This window comes from Cricetulus griseus, chromosome 6, assembly GCF_003668045.3.
Source record: "Cricetulus griseus strain 17A/GY chromosome 6, alternate assembly CriGri-PICRH-1.0, whole genome shotgun sequence".
Lineage (NCBI taxonomy): Eukaryota > Metazoa > Chordata > Mammalia > Rodentia > Cricetidae > Cricetulus > Cricetulus griseus.
The window spans coordinates 136,157,828-136,175,676 of NC_048599.1; the positions used below are offsets into that span (position 1 = coordinate 136,157,828).

General features: G+C 40.4%; 1 protein-coding gene across 10 annotated transcripts in view; it reads right to left on the reverse strand.

The window, feature by feature from the left end:
* The window catches only part of Ehmt1 (euchromatic histone lysine methyltransferase 1), a 143,154-nt gene that overhangs the window by 29,883 nt on the left and 95,422 nt on the right, over positions 1 to 17,849 (reverse strand). For 7 of the 10 annotated variants that reach the window (XM_027422793.2, XM_027422796.2, XM_027422794.2 and 4 more), the window contains 6 exons: positions 17,463 to 17,606; positions 16,420 to 16,646; positions 14,944 to 15,111; positions 13,797 to 13,879; positions 12,532 to 12,638; positions 5,412 to 5,534 (listed from right to left, as the gene is read on the reverse strand). In XM_027422793.2, coding sequence (XP_027278594.1) covers positions 5,412 to 5,534; positions 12,532 to 12,638; positions 13,797 to 13,879; positions 14,944 to 15,111; positions 16,420 to 16,646; positions 17,463 to 17,606 — 852 coding nt within the window. Of the gene's footprint in view, positions 1 to 5,395; positions 5,535 to 12,531; positions 12,639 to 13,796; positions 13,880 to 14,943; positions 15,112 to 16,419; positions 16,647 to 17,462; positions 17,607 to 17,849 lie in introns of all 10 variants that reach the window. The other 3 variants (XM_027422797.2, XM_027422795.2, XM_027422798.2) reach the window with 2 other exon arrangements.

The window sequence follows — 17,849 nt, forward strand, 5'->3', positions numbered from 1 at the left end:
AGAAAAGGAAGAGGGAAAATTATATTATAATCTCAAAAAATAAAAATAAAAAATTTTAAAAGCATTATTCATCTCTTAACTAGTCTACTTAAATAGCATTCTGACCTCCTTCAATAAAATAACTTTACAAAGTGATTCCATTTGTACACTGCCTTTCTCTGTGCTATTGTCATAATTTATTTATAAATCTGTATAAACTCAATCTTATGCATCCTTGTTTTTAAAAATTCACAGAAGTGAGTCTGGGTGCAGGGTAGAGTACCACACATACCTTCTGCGCCACAAGACCCAGGAGGAAGATCAGCTCAGAATGGATGTCAAAAGGAACCCCAGGTGTAGATTATCAAGGCTGTTGGCTAAATTTATTCCTGCCAAGGTGGAACAAAGCACCCCCACCCCCACCAAAGGCCCCAGCTAAGGATAAGTCATCAGACAAAAACAAATAAACAAAGGGAAGAAGGGAACAAAGGGTAAAAAGGTGAAGTGGCTAACGAAGCAACTAAATGGATCTACCTGCAGAAAGCCCACACCGAAACTGAGGAAGCCCAGCCTCTAATGACGAAGCCAAGCCTGACCAATCACGCATCATGCCCATCAGCAGCCCATCTCCCTTCTTGTACAATCCCAATCGACTATATTCTGAATGTAAGTTTTTAGTAAATAGGAACATTTTAAAAGGGGAAATCCCATTTTTTTAAGTATAAACAGCTTTAAGAAGTGAAACCACCAGAAGATAGTGGGATACTGAACCATAGGAGGCTTTGACTGGTTCAGGTATCAGTCTAACATTTTATGTAGGGGGGCTAGTTTTAAATACTACAAGCATACTTAATGGAAATTTGGAGTCTCAGCCATACACTTAATGTGTCTCGAGTATTTTTAATTACTTCTAGTCTCATGTTTTTAGAACTGTTTTCTTTAAAAAAATAAAATAAAATAAAATCACTCCTTAGTCCTTGTCTGGTCAAAACTGTGAGCCAAGTAGAACATGGTGGTAAGTGCCAAATGATGGGATCATCATTTGGAAGACAGAGGAAGAAAGATCTCTGGATTTGAGCCAGTTTGAGGTCAGTCAGGACTACTTAGACTCGGTCTCAAGAAAAAACTAATGAACAAATTAACAGAAAACAAAAACTCTAAAATCTTTAACATCTCTAAATGTGGTGGTCAGTTTTCAAAATGTGCTATGAAAGTAAAAACTCTAAGTATGTAGTATATGGCAAAAGTAAAGATACTAGCATCTGATATTATGTGAGATACCCTTAAGGGAAAATTTTTACCAAGATTTAAGCTGAAATATCACTAGAATAACTTTAAAAAAAAAAAAAAAGCATGATACATGGCTCTCAGTTTTCTGTACATGTGTTAAAATTGGGTATAATCTGAAATGTCTCTGTACAGATCCTCAATCAATAAAATCTAGTTATTAAAGAAAATTTAAAGAACAGCTTTTATATTCATTTTATTGTTTGAGACAGAGTCTCACTATGTAACCTTGAATGGCCTTGAACTCAAGAGACCTGCCTGCTTTTGCCTTCCAAGTGCTAAGATTATAGACATGCACTACCACACCTAGTTTTACACAATTTTTAAAAGGACACTTTCCCTGGGCTGGTTTTTTCTTCTTAGATTTCTTTGCTCGGGCATAATGACAGCCTCTTCTCATCCACATCTGGACCACCCAGGCAGCAGGTCCTGGGTATCTGTCAGCATGCAACCACAGGTTTGCTCTGGTCATTCTCAGAATTTCTCTTTTCTGTTTTATTAAACAATTTATTTTTATTTTATGAGCACTGATTGGTGTTTTGCCTGTATATATGTCTGTGTGAGGGTATCAAATCTTCTGGAACTGGAGTTAGACAGTTGAGAACTGCCATGTGGATGCTAGGGATTGAACCTGGGTCCTCTGGAAGAGCATCCAATGTCCTTAACCGCAGAGCCCTCTCCAGCCCCAATTTCTTTGTCTTTGGTTCTTGACAATTTCTGCCTGATGGATCTAAGTGTGGTGTTTTTTTCAATGTGCCTTACTCGGGTTTTATTGATTTGTTTTGTTCATTTGTTTAGATCTGTGGATTACTGGTTTTCTTCAGTTTTAAAAAAAAGTTATGATCACAACTTTCTAAATCCTTTTTTGTTTTCCTACTTGGTTTTCTCTGCTGTCTTTCTGAGGAATCGTGTGTGTGTGTGTGTGTGTGTGTGTGTGTGTGTGTGTGTGTGTGTGTGTGTGTGTGTGTGTGTGTGTGTGTGTGTGTGTGTTGGGTAGCTTGATGTCCTATAATGTTTGAATATTGAAAAGTTTCCCTCACCCTTTCTTCTGCTACATTAAATATGCTGCAAACCCTACTCACACATTTCTCAGTCTTGACACCTGCCCTCAGCACTTCTTAGGTGGCAGCTCCTCTAGTCATTGGTTTTATAGGGTCCCAGCTGCTCCAGAGGAAGACTTAAAACTCCTCTTTTCAGTACAACAAACTCCATCCAGTAAGACACCGTGCTGGACCCAAGAATAGTATTTACAATAGAGAAATGGTGAAAATTTAATTTGATATGAAAACAGGCTTGATAAGTCTGTATAGAGATTATGGTCACATTTTGTTGGAGTGAGGTGAGTACTGGGGTGAAAGAATAATTTTTATACTAGAGACGAACCCACAGCGTCACAAATAAATACTAAGAATGCAATCTACCACTAAAAGACACCCCTACACCCCTATTCTTTACAGAATTTAGTACAGATTGTCATAAAATATTGTATTCTTATGTTTCAAATCCCCCCCCCCCCGTCCGTCTCATGAACCAAGGCTGGCCCTGAAGTCACTCTGTAGCCAAGAGTAAGCTTCAACTTCTGATCCCCCCACCTCTATCTCCTGAGTGAGAGTTTACAGGCCTGCCCTATCACTCAGTTTATGTGGTACTGGGGGTCAAACGCAGGGATGTGAACATCTAGGTATTCCATTAACTGAGCTACACAGGCCAATAATTTTTATTTTACTATCTTTTTATTATTACTATTTTTGGTTTATTTTGGTTTTTGATATAGAGTCTTACTATGTAGCTTTGACTGGCCTTGAACTCAATACATAGACCAGACCACCCTTGGACTCATAGAGATCCCCTGCCTCTACCTTCTAAGTGCACCAACACACTGAACCTCTAATTATTAAATGTACAATTATATAATGTTAATGTACAATTATATAATGTTAAACCATGATCATCACTGTTTCAATAATGTTTTCATTATCTGAAACAAAACCTCTACAATTATCACATACAGCTACCATTCATTGTTTCTACACTTGCTAACATCATCTATTCTACACTCTATTCTATGACACTATCTGGGAAGCTCATATAAATGGAAGTTTATGGTACTTATGCTCTGGGTCTAGCCTTTTGTTTTTGTTTTGTTTTGCCTTGAGAGACAGGGTTTCTTTGTGCAGCCCTGGCTATCCTGGAACTAGCTCTGTAGAGCAGGCTGACCTTGAACTCACAGAGATCCACCTGCCTCTGCCTCCCCAGTGCTGGGATTAAAGGTGTGAGCCAACAGTGCCTGGCTGTGTCTAGCTTTTTATACTTTAACTCCCAAGGTTTACCTGGGCTGTCATATCTCTGTGTTGCTCCTGACTATGGATGAATGGCATTCTGCTGAGTAGATAGACCTCTTGTTCATTAATGTAGTAAAGGATAATTTAGTTTATTTCAAGGAACAGTACTGCAATAAACAGTGCTGTTCAAGTCTGTTTTGTAAGTCTTGGTTATATACCTAAGGTGGAAGTACAGACTCACCAAAGAATCATATTATTTTGAGACAGACTCTTACTATGTAACCTAGTTTGATCCTCCTGCCACTCTATTGTGAGTATTTTGATTATAGATTTTACTACCTTGCAAACTATATAATTTTAGCTATTATATTCAGTTCTTTGATCCATTTTGCATATATACTGTATGACTACACTTTTCAACATACGAATACTAAGCTTTCCCAGTGCCATTTGTTGAAAGCTGCTTTAAATCAACTAACAACACAAGAAAACGGTTTATTTAACTGCAAAAATATAGAAATATATAGCAGACATGGTGATGCAAACCTATAACCACGGTACTTAGGAGCCTGAAGCAAGAGGACCACAAGTTTTAAGCTCACAATATATAAGACAGGGGTGGGGGTTTGGGGGAGGCTGTAACTTATTTGAGTCAATTTTGTATCCTATTATTTATTAAATTAATTTGCCACTCTAACAATACTTTTGTTAATCCTTTAGGATTTCTACACATAAGACCACATTAACTATGAACTGAGTTATATTTAAGTTCTCTTTCCAATTTGGATAGCTTCTACTTTTCTTGTTTCCTATCTGCCCTAAACAAAAGCAGGAAAGCACAATGAATGAAGAAAGCAAAAAACTTCATGGCCAACTCCTTATTGTTCATTTGTCTATTATTGGCACAAAAGGTAAACCACTGCTTACTACAGAATCTTTCCTAATAGGCCAGGTCTATTAAGGAGAATAACTGATACGAAATCTGTAAGGTTAGGATAACTTTTAATAGATAAAAGCCAGCCAACAGCAGAGTGCCAAAAGCAGCAAGGCCAGAGAGCACCCAAGTGCCTTGTTTGTCCCTTTAAAACCTCTCCCACATCACCCTGACATCACCTTGACCACACCCTGATGGGCGTGTCCAGGCACATCTGTAACCACACCTTATGAGGCGTATTTACCATGTCTCCCTACAATTCCCCTTTTGGTCTAAAAGAGGATTAAAACTTAACAGTGTAAAATATACAAAATTAACCATCATAAAAGTGAAATATAAGAAGATACAATAATCTTATGTCACATCCTAACTCTGTCTATTTCATCTTAGCCCTAAAGTCATCTGAAAGAGGTGTCCAAGCCTGAACACCTCCGTCACCATGCATTTAGTTTGCATCACAAACATTCCCAAAGGCTGTTTAAAAGTCTGACTCCAAGCTTAAAATCTGTGGAAATTTCAGAAGGTGGAGTCTGGCTGGCAGAACCAGGTTATCAGAGAGGCCTCTGCAAGTTATACCTGCTCCTGGGCCTGGCTTACATCCTCTGTCTCTGATCTATCAGCACATAAAAAAGCTCTGTTGCTGCAAGTCCCCACTGCACTCTGCCATGCCTTCTGCACTAAGAGAAACCTAAATCCCTCTGAAGTCATAAGCCAAAATAAATTTTTACCCCATAAATCATTCGGTCAGGCATTTTATCACTGTGATAAAAAAGTAACTACTACACCAAGCAAGTAAAGATGCTATGCTAGAAAACACTGTAAACGTCTGATAATAAATTCCAGTAGGAAGTTCAAGGAGAAACTGTCTCCTGTTCATCTAAGAAACATCTACACAGGAAATAGGAATATGAACCTGACTGGGTGGGTACCTTCGGATCCACCTGTGCTCCGGCCTTGATGAGGTACTTCACTGCATCCAAGTGGTTGTTTTCTGCAGCCTCCATCAGTGGTGTCCGCTGATCTTCTGAACAAGTATCAATATTGGCGCCCGCCTAATAAAACAAAGATTGTTGAGATGCGTTTAGGGCAATTTCTGCATCTTCCAGCCCAATAAGTAAAAGAGGTACAAGATTTCTGCATTTGACATAAAGAGATTTAACAATATTAAAACTGTTTTACTGGCCAGCTCTATCTGCATTCAAGACATACTAACTAAAGGTGGGGCTATTCAGTGGTAGCATATCCATTAATAGGCCCTGAATTCAATCTCTAGCACCCATACCCCAACACACTTGAGACCCCACACACACTCCTTCAGACAGACAGACACAATTATTCTATCAAGCTCTACCTCAAGCAGAAAGTTTTTGCTAGACTTCATTTCTAAATTCATCTGACACACAGGCACAGCAGGATATAGAGATGTCCACAAAAGGGTCAGGGAAGGGGAAAGTATGGGAGGGTAGAGGATACCCCATCAGGGGTAAAATTTTACAGCAATAAAGTAAAAATAGTATTCTTGCTATCAACAGTTAAAAAAAAAAAAAAAGCAGCTTCATAGATCAGAGCCAGACATCAAGTGACCACAGCAGTGAGACAGAAACATGTAGAGAAAACATGGTTGCTTTAAAAAAAATTGAAGGCAAAGGAAAGCCAGAACTCCACAGCAGCTAATTTTCTTAAGTAAATAACTTTTAAAACACAGAGAATGAAGGTCATGCAGAAGCCAAGTGCTGGGCAAAGGTACTAGCTGCACTATGAAGGCAGGATAAAGCTTCTATTGGTACAGAGTACACACAGCTCTTCCATGACACACAACAAAACAACACACACACACACACACACACACACACACAGAGAGAGAGAGAGAGAGAGAGAGAGAGAGAGAGAGAGAGAGAGAGCGCCATCACAGTGAAGATCAAGAGCACCTACAATAGCCCATCCCTAAACTTCTTACTCAAGCCAGGCAAAGCTAGGTAGCCTCAAGCTGGACAGCACAACAGCCAGAACCAAATCTGTAAGCAGCCCGGCACTCAGGGGTGGGGGACCAAGACTTTTTGGAGAAATGAGATGCTGGTGACACTGGATCTTGCCAGCATTAGATCTACATATATGCAATGCCCTCCACAGATAGCCAGCAGCCCAGTTACTCCAAAATATCACTGATCATGGCCCAGGAAAACAAAAAACATCTGAGATCATCAAGGCAATGTGAAGGGTAGTAAGCATAAAGGTAAGTCCCACCAGGTAACCAATCGATTTTTAAACAAAAAACACAGAATTAAAAAATAAATATACTTCACTGATAGGCTCTACTACACCTCCATCATGAGTGATGCCAATAGAAAGAATCCTGGATGTGGTGTATAGAAGGGTACAATCCTAAAGAGTGACAGTGACAGAGGAGGAATGGGGGTGGGGGGGGTGTCTCATCAAGCCAAGTCATATATATCTCCTCTGCCAACCCACCAGTTACCCTTCAGAACCCTAGAACAACAATGCTACTTGAAAGAATAAAGTGCTGTCAATGAGTAGTTATCCACAGGCTCACACTACTAGACAGGGCAGACAGGCATAATGGTGCTTCAGTGATCAATGTTCTCTCAGTCCAGGAGCCAGAAAATTGGTTCCACAGCACTGAAAAAATGATTCGGAAAACTCCAGACCAGAGGGCACTTTATGCAAAGCTAGAATACCTTCCATTCATGTTGCCCAGATGGTGGCCCCAAATACCTAAAATAAGGAGCACGCAGTCACTTTAAATCCAAACAACACACATAATAGGAACCACTGTACTGCAGTAGCCAAAGGACAATCAGCAAAACATAGAAAATGCATACACACACAGGTACAGAAAGGCCTCATAGTAGCAGGCAGGTGAACATAAAAATTGCTCTGAATAGACCTCTCTGTTGATTGATGCTGGTTTCCTGGTTCAAAACCCTGACTGATGCAGGTTTCCGGTTCAAAACCAAGTGTGATGGTTATCTCAACTGTCACCTTGATGAGACCAAGAATCACATGGGAGACAGCCTTTGGGAATGAGGTGCTTAAGTTGATTGAGGTAGGCAGAACTGCCCAGTATGGGTAGCATTACTCCCTAGTCTAGGACCTAACTGTATAAAATGGAGAAAGTGAGCTCAGCATAAGCATTCATAATTCATTCTTGACTGTGGATGCATTGGAATCAGGTATCTCAAGTTCCTGCCACTACAAGCTTCAAACTATAAGCCAAAATAACATTTTCTTTCTTTAAGTTGCTTCCTAATTTTTAATTACAATATAATTATACCACTTCTTTCCTTCCTTCCCCCAATCCTTCCCATGTCTCCTCCCTCTAACCCCTCCTATACTACTCTGCCTCACTCTCTCTTTTATTCTTATTGTGGTTACACGCATATGTAAAAATATATATATATATATATATATATATATATATATATATATATATAACCTGCTGATTCCATTTAGTGTTGGCTTGTGTGTACATGATGGCTGATCACTTTGTACTGAATAAACAATTAGAGAGCCATCCCTGGGAGAGTTAATTCTCCCTTTCTCAGCAGTCATTAGTTGCTTTGTCTAGTTTTTTGTCTAGGGGTGGGACCCCATGAGACTCCCCGCTTCCATGTTAGTGTGTCTATAGATACTGTCATTGTTTGGATCTGCTTTAGGCGGACATATTGTGAAAGTATTATGGGTGTAGCTTCCCAGTCATTTCTAGGAGACACACTCTTACATTAGTTTGCTTTTGTCAACATGTTTTATCATAGTAACAGGAAAACTAACTAATGCAACAAATAAGAGTCCAGAGGGCTGGAAAGATGGCCCAGTAGTTAGCAGTACTGGCTACTCTTTCAGGGAGCCTACATTCAATTCACAACACTGACCTAGTGGTTTACCACATCTATAACTCCAGTTCTAAGGATCTGACACCCTCCTCTGGCCTATAGGTACCAGGCATGCATGCAGATAAAATACTCACAGACACAGCATTCTTTAAAAATAAAGTACATTTTAAAAAGAAAAGTTATGGAGTCAGCTGACTCAGCTGGAACCACCCCATAAAAGAGAAAGGAATCAGTCTTCAATGGGGACATTAGACAGAGACTGAGGTTATATTAAATAGAAGGCACTACACAAATGCTGTAAACTGGAGTAACAATATGCCTGGACCCAGGAAAAACTAGAAATAAATATACGCCTGGAAAACACTGGTGATACTAATTAGGTTCTAGGGGTGAAACACACACAAATAAAGGGCCTTCTAAGTATGGCACTATAAACACTACAACTGGGAATTAGACCAAGTGACTGGGTGAGAAAAGTAAGTGAGATGTGTAGTATCTTCAGGGTTACAAGATATGGTAAATGATACAAATGAAACAGAGAGCTCATGTGGCTTTCCCATATGGGCAAACCATATACCATGACAAAGATGGAAAGCACCACTCTGCCTTATACAACAATAACAAAAACCAATGTGGGAGGAGCCTGGAACCAGATAAGAAGCAATCCTGGTTTTGATACTGAGCTTCAGTCAGACCTCATTTGGACTTAATCAGTTTTATAGCATTACTATTTATTTGTTTTATAGGTATTTTTTTAATAAATAAAGATAGGCACACACACAAAAATATGTCCAAGTATATCTAAATTAGCTTAAAGAGTAAAATTAGATGGAAGTGTACCACACTGCCTGTGAGTATTTCAGGGTGGTAAGGTCAGAGACACATTTGGGCTGGCAGCCCTGTTTCTGAGGACACAGTTAAGACTGGATCCAGCAGTTATGATGAGCCTACCTTCTAACAACATGCAAAAAACCAAAATGTTAGAGAGGCAGTGGTGGTGCATGTCTTTAATCCCAGCACTCTGGAGACAGCAGCAGGTGATCTCTGTGAGTTTGAGGCCAGCCTAGTATACAGAGCAAGTTTCAAGACAGCCAGAGCTGCAATACAGAGAAACTGTCTCAAAAACAAAAACTCCCCAGAATGTTTGCATCTTAAGGAGCTATTTCTGCATTTAAGACACTTATACATAAATATACATTTATGTATTTAATTTAGGGGTTTTGTTTTATGGTATTGGGAAGTGGGCCTAGGGCCCACTTGCATGCTAAATACATACTGTCTTAGGTACTTTTCCTCTTGTTATAAAATACCCTGAGAAAAGTAATGTAAAAAAGGTATGGTTTATTTTGGTTCAAGGGTATACTCATCACTGGGGAAGAAATCAAGGTGACATCAGGAAGATAATGATGAAAACTTGTGTTCAAGTAGCTTCTTACTTAGGTAGTCTAGGTCCCAAGCACAGAGAATGATGCAGTCCTCCTTTAGGGTTAGTCAATAAAACTAATCAAGATAGTCACAGGCATGCTCAGGGGCTAACCTAATCTAAATAACCCCTTACAGGTATACACGGAGGCTTGTCTCCTAGGTGATCCCAGATTTCCTTAAGCTGACAGTCAACACTAGCAATGAACATACTACAGTACTGAGCCATATCCCCAGAGACCATGGCCAGAAATCAATCCCTGAGGTAGAGGAAGCCTAACAGCAGAGAACTGAGACAGAAAGGGATCTGCTTCTGGAGATCATATAGGAAAGGACCAAAGGTCATAGTCCTGAAGGATTGATTGACAATGATCCTAAGTATAAATAGGTGAGAATTCAGATCACCGAGTCAATAGGACAATTCTTGAAGCATCCAGGAATAAGCAAAACAGCACATATAAAGTGTCAGAAGTCAATACATCAAGCTCAGCATGGTATCTGAAAAACAGACCCACTACCAGAGTCTTGATCCTCCAGGGGCCATTACAAGGAGTGACCACAAGACAAGATGTCAGTACAGTACCTACTGGTATTAGTGGGGAAAATTCTACAGTCTACGCATAGGAATGGTTCAACCACAGCAAAAATAAGATAATAAATGGTTACAGATAGAAACATACCATGGTGAACTTGACTCAGCATAAAAGTATGTACAAAAGAAGTTCTATACTTGATGGAATATATGTGTATATGTGTATATGTGTATATAAACATGTATATAATTTATAAAAATAGCAACATAAATATCTATGAGACTTAGAGGCCAGGAAGAGAAACAATTACATGTACAGTTTCAAAAGATAAAGGAACAGGAAAAATATTGGAATCTTGTTTAAAGAAATAACTACTGAAAACCTTACAAACTTGGAGAAAATGAACCAGAACCAGGAAGCCACAAAGGACCCCAAAATAGATTTCAATCAATCAAAAGCTCAAGAATCTTAAAACACAACCAGAGAAAATCATTAAGTTACACACAAAGAAATCCCAATTATACCCCAGCAGACTTTGAAACAGAAATCCAGGTAAGAGTCAAATGGTACCTGCAGAGTGCTGAAAGAAAACAAAAACTAAAACAGCTGCTAGCTGAGAATACATACCCCCAAAAGCTACCATCAAGAAACAAAGTAGGGTGTGTGTTAGTGGTGCCCACCTTTAATCCCAGCACTGGGGAGGCAAAGGCAGGTGGATCTCTATTTTAGAGGCTAGCCTGGTCTATGGAGTGAATGTGTTCCAGGACAGGCTGCAAAGCTACACAGAGAAACCCTGTCTCAAACAAACAAACAAAAAAACACAGACTTTCAAGACAGCCAACAATAAGGACATTTTGTCACCAGCCTGGTTATAAGAAAAGTATTAAGACATCTGATATTAGAAAGATAACTATCATGAAAGCATACAAATGAACTCACGCAGACAAAACCCTGTCCGAGTAGAGGTTCACTAAACCTCAAAGACACACAAGAGATGAAAAAGGGATATATAAAAATGAGAGGAACAATGAAAAAGCTGGCAGGATTGTATCCTTAACAGTAATAACCTTAAATAGAAAGAGAATAAATTCCCCAAATTAAAGAAAAAAAAGCCCAAGATCAAATGATTTGTTGCCAGTAAGAAACTCATTTCAGTAACACACACACAGTTCAAGTGAATGGATAGGAAAAGATGTACTACAGAAGGAGCAAGTTGACATACTTAGATAAGACAGATTTTAAATAAACAAAGGAAAGCATCTGATGTCAACCTCTGCCACATACATACACAATTCCTAGAACAAATGAAAATACATCATGGGATATAGCAAAAGCAATACAAGAAAGATATTTATGGCAATAAACCACAGCTAAAAATAGTCTCTGGGCATTGGTAGCGCACGCCTTTAATCCCAGCACTCGGGAGGTAGAGGCAGGCAGATCTCTGTGAGTTCGAGGCCAGCCTGGTCTCCAGAGCGAGTGCCAGGACAGGCTCCAAAGCTACACAGAGAAACTGTCTCTAAAAAAAAAACCAATAAAATAAAATATAGTCTCAAATAAATAAATTAATGATGGAATGCTAAGGAAATAAATCCAAAATTAATAGAGAAATGAGAAATGAAATGGATATGAGAAATGAGAAAAAAAGATTAAAAGACAAAGTTGATTTTTAGGAAAGATAAAAACCTGCAGTTAACCTAAGCCAAGAAAAGAAAAGGAACACACAACCCAAACAAAGCAAGAGGAAAAAGTAGATATACATCAAATGACATCACAGAAACACAAAGAATCACTTTGGACTGTTATGGACAATCACATGATAGCAAGAAACATTTAAAACCAACGAAAATTGAATGATGAAGAAATAAATGCCTGAAAAGTCCAATAAATAACAACAGACTGCAGTAAAATCGAAGAAAATGTCTTCAACAAAGAAAAGCCCAGAGTGGGCAGTTTCACAGTGAATTTCACCAGATTGAGTCTATACAGGCAATTCTATCAACTTCTGCACAGTACAAGAAACAATGAACAGAGTTGATAAGTAGCCAACAGAACAGAAGGAAGTATTTGTAAAATAGTCATTCAACAAGAGATTGATTTCCAGAACTCACACAACTCTTGCAAATAACCCAATTTCTTAAAAGACTAATGTATCTGCCATTTTAGTCTTGACTAGAAACCTAGTGACACTTAGATAAATACTGAGAGAATGAAGAAATCTATTCAAAGCTATCCTTCCAAACCTGAACCAGCATGTGGCAGATGTCCACGTGGCCAGCCTCTGCAGCAGCATGCAGTGGCGAACGCTTACTCTGGTGCTCCATTTTGAAATTGGGATCAATTCCATCAACTGTAAACAAACACAATTTTACCAATTACATCAGATGCAACCACAATGCACTCCCAGATACATATGATGGCAGACACGGCTGACATGGATACCTTCAAGATAAAAAGTGAGCTCTGGACCCATGATGGAGCCACTATACCACTATGCCCTACAGGCAGAAGTCAGGCCCCACTTGTGCTGATAAGACCTATGCCAGCCCTACATGAAACCTGATAGGCATGTTTATCAGAGTGTTTTACCATGCTCATTCTAGTCCTTGAGTTCTAGTGTTTGCAGATATTCCCATCTCACCCTCTTGTAAGCTTATGAAAACAGTGATAAGGGCAAACAAAGCTCCAAGAACAGTCATGTCCCAAGAGTAGAAAAGTGTGATCCTAAGACTTAGAGACATTCATTTCATTTTTACTTTTTGAGGACACAGGGTCTCGCTATATAGCCAAGGCTGGCCTTGAACTTGAAATCCCTCTGTCATAGGCTCCCAAATGTGGAACATTTTTCTAGACATTTAGTCAAGAAAGCATGCAAAAAATAATGAAGCAATTTAAATACTACATTAAGTCAATGAACAATAAAACTATTTTTATAATTGAATGAACTCTCCCATCTTTCCCTTTCCCCTCAGGCAAACTTTAGCTTCTTTCATGATTTGCTGTCAAAGAGCTCTTTCATTCATGCTTTCAACCTAAAGATGAACTTCAGAGAGATCCGGCTTAGAACTGTGAGCTCAAGAATCAAGATGAGAATGGGGGCGACTCTAACAACTACATTCTCAGGCACAAGTGAGCTAACCCAAACTCAACAGCTGCAAAAGGATACAATGTGTTTACTTCCACAAGTCACTCTGTGCACTCCTGTCAACAAAGAAGCACTGGCTTCCTTGCTGCACAAGTCACAACAGGACCCAGTCATGCTGCAGTTGCTTTTCCTGCAATGTACATTTCTGCTTAATCTAATACTCAACTAATTACTTTTTTAAAACTAGAAATGCACAGAGAACATTTCTAGTGCCGTGCAACTAGTTCCAAGAAGCACTTTCTTTTACTAATCATAAGAATCAAAGAATTATAAACATCAGACAGTGAGATGCGGCTAATGAAAAAAGGGGTAACCAACAGGCTTCCCTGTGTTCCTTTTGGGGCCTCAGGTGTAGCAACTCACCCAGCATGAGAAGCACCTTCTGAAGCTCACCCTGCCTGGCAGAGAAGTACAGCTGCTTTGGGTGGAAGCGAAGCTTCTTGGGTCTGTAAGAAGCAGAAGACAGCAATCAGCACTAGCCTCTTATTGTCAAAACAGAGCAAGAGGTACAAGTTGAGCGCATCTGCCAGCAAGTTTAAAGCCCTAAGGTACTGCCCACCAAAGAACAAACAAAACAACAACAAAAAACCCCAAGCAACTGTGTTATGTCATAAAAGTGTTGCACACTGGTATCAACATTAAGCCTACTCAGAGCACAGACAAGCTGCTGCATTGTAGAGGGTCAGGGAGCCCCAAAGAGTCATGCATTAGTCATCATGTATACTCAAGATGGCATATGAGGTGCCAGCCAGAATGTCCAGGGTGACCTTTGCAGCTCAAGTGATGACAACTGTCATGGGGTGACACTACTTACCCTCTAGCAACAATGAAGGGGCTTAAGCCAACATGTTTTCTATGAAGCTTACATCAACTCATCCACAGGGGGTAGGAGTAGAGGAGTAAGGAGGAGTCTGAGGCTTGGTCAATAGACAGGGATGAAGGGTATCAGATGGGCCAGGACAGAGATAGTGACAGGCTATTCATAATGAGGAACAAATGAGTGAACCATTTTCCTTCCAGGGCAGAGTAAGTCTAGAGGTCACCTTTATAAGCCTCTCTAAGGAATGGAAGGCTGTCTCCAGGGAAAGAGGACACAGACAGACCTGTGAGCCAACAAAGGCTGTAGTGTAGGGACTAGCAAATAGCCTGAGGGGAGTCACCTGATCTAGCCCATAATAGGCAGAGATTAGGCAGCAAGTTAGACTGTAGGCGCGCATGGAATGGTAGTGTTTGCTCTAGGAGGCTGCAGGTGGCTCATCCATAAGAAGTTGTCCTTGCTCAGGATAACAAGAATCTCATCGCTTGCTCTTGGCATGAATGGATAATTTGCAGCAACTCATCCCAGACAGTGGAAAGACATATGAGACTGGCAACTCATATCCTCATCCTTTGATGAACAGTATCATTCAAAAAGCTGGAAAGTACTAGATACCCCTGGGGAAGACCATGACCCAGAATTGCCTCTGGAAAAAAACAAAAACAAAAAAAACAAAACTAGGCTGGTTCTTACTTTTCAGAGTCCAGAGCGATTAGAGCACTTTCCAAGGTTTCCTTTCCTGGGCCCTGGGAAAGGCCAGAAGTTGTCCTCACGAACCCAGCTGGCCCTGCAGAATCAAAGCACTCTGGTGCCTGGGGGACTGTGCTCTGCGATTTGTCGTCCTCTGGGGCTCCAGCAATGCTTCATGAGAAGAAAATTATTGAAATGTTTCATTATTTGGAAAACCTCTCTTTCTCATGGAAACCAATGAAAACATAAAACAACACCTAGTCCAACCTGCCTACACCGGCTACCTCTGAGTAGAATCAAAGGCCAATCCATCCACTACTTGCAAGTTTCAAGGGAGCTGCCTGAAATACAGAACCCTATTCCCCACTAAATGAGACACTCAAAAGTCAGCACAACACTCCTAGGATCTCCACGCACTACACAAACCTGACTTGGATAAACAAGCTTCACGCCAAGAGCTAGCCAATCTACTGCCTTCCCCAGTGTATAACAGGATGCCTGCTGGAACTGTGACTTGAAAATGTTGAATTTACCAATTAATATGAAATCACTAAGACCTTCCCAAAACTTTAGTTGTCTACACATACAATCTGAGGCTTTTAAAATATGTATATATATTTATTTTATGTATATAAGTGTTCTATCTGCGTGTATGCCTTTATACCAGAAAAGGGAACCAGATCCCATTATAGGTGGTTGCAAGCCACCATGTGGATGCTGGGAATTGAACCCAGGTCCTCTGGAAGAGCAGCCAGTGCTCTTAACTGCTGAGCCATCTCTCTAGCACCACAATCTGAGGCTTTTAAATGACCTCTAATGAAGTTTTAGGGTTTGTGTTTTTTTTTTTTTTTTTTTTTTTTTTTTTTTTTTTTTTTTTTTTTTTTTTTTTCCCTCCTGCTGTTGTCACATTTACACAACTATCTTCTCTTATATAGCAACTTAATAGCTATTTGGAAAGGAGCTCTTCACCATGCCTTTTTTATCAGGGAATGGCTGACAGAAGACAGACTACAGTCATCAGTCTTATACCCCCACAGCTCTCAAGATCTTCAGCTAATTTCTATTGGGTTCTTTTTTGTAAAGCAATTATATATGTCTGTGGGAATACATCCCTTTATCTTGTCTTCAGCAAGGGCCTTCAACCTTGCACCAAGCAGTGCGGAGAGTCCTGCAGAGCTGATAGAATACTTCAGGGTGTGGGGACTGCATTAATGAATGACAAAACCACAAAAGACGGCACCAGTCAAAGCAGTGTAAAAACTGATTCAACACAGATGATTTTATCAAGCCAAAATGAAAGAGACTCATATACAAATGGTATTAAATGAATACTAGTACTTCTTAGAGATCAGAAAAATAATAAACGAAAAAGTTCACTGAGACTTCTGGATAAGGCAGCAGAAACTAATAACTGCAGAGGACATATCTTCAAGAATACTATGTGGAAAAGTCAGTTGGCCACAGTAATTTGCTAAGTACCTGCCCGTGGTCGTGTCAGCCCTGCCCTCAGAAGCCAAGCTCTTCTCCTGTCCAGAGGCCAGGGTCACTGTGGAAGTTGTGTCTGCTTTTGCTATGGTCACCTCTTTGGCCTTAGAAGTCTCTTCCCCACAATGGGGACAGTAGCTGGCATTGTTGACTCGAGAGGCACAGTCCTTATGGAACCGATGAGAGATGCTGCTCTCAGGCTGACATTCCATGAAGTTACCCTAGAGAAAGAAGATGAAAATCCTTTTAAAAACTGAGAAAAATATTCGAAAACAACATGAAGCTCTACTGAACCAATCACATTGCACAAGCAAGTAAAATACCAGTTAGAGCCTGGTGACCAACAGGAGAGAAGCAAAAAGCTCACAAAATGAACAGAGGTCACCAAAGGTCACCTTACTGCCGCTACTACTCACTTCCAACCCTCAGTGACCTAGCTAGCTGAGGCTTAACAGTCTAGCCACTCCAAACAATCAAGAGAGCTGTATAAGGCATGGTCTAGAAAGCCCACATGGTATGATGGGTAGACAGAATCAGAGTACCAAAGGGGAACATTTCAGTAAGTACCAATTAGAACAGCTGTTCTTGCAGAGAACAGAGACTACAGAATTCAGGAGTACTCTATTTCTCAACAGAAGCATAAAAAGGGACGTCTAAGAAGTAAACAAGGTACAGAATTCAAAGGTAAACCCTCAGAGCAGAAGTTCCTGGCTTGGGTCATAGAGGGGCAACAGAACATCTGAAGGTGCAGGTAAGCAAAGGCACCCACAGAAGGAGCCTGTCTTGTGGGTCTGGTGGATACAGACTAATCTTAAGAACAGAGTCAAAGACAAGATCCCAGTGACACTGATAGATCATAGAGAATGCAGCAGTGGAGGGAGGCATGTCAGAAACCCACAGAACAAAACAACGGGTAGTAGGGGCACCAGGTCATTTGTCTGTATTAACAAAGCTCAAGAATTGTGGTGAAAGGATTATGGAATAGGCCCTATATGGGATATGAGTCTCTGCAGAGAACTCTTAAAGCCTGCTCTTACCGCAGTGCAGAAGTAGCCGCAGCCAGGACAACACTGGTGCTTCACCATGCGACCCCGATGGTCTTCACACAGCACCAAGAGTGGTGCTTTGTTGGATGGGCGCATCAGCTCATACTTGACCACGCTGTTTGTACACCGGCCCAACTGCAAGCAGACAAGACCAGGGGTCAGTGACAGAGCTGTGAGAGAACAGCTTTCCCACCCGCTGGACAACAGAAAGCGCCAGACACCTGGGAAGTTCTCAGTAGGTATGAGGTGCCTGAAGGAGTCATGAGCTTTCAGAGGCAAGCTAGGTTCATTAGCAGTATAAAGTGCCTGTCATTAAACTGCTAACCCAAACTACATGAAAAAGGGATGATGACAGCAGATAACCTCATTCAGAGGGTC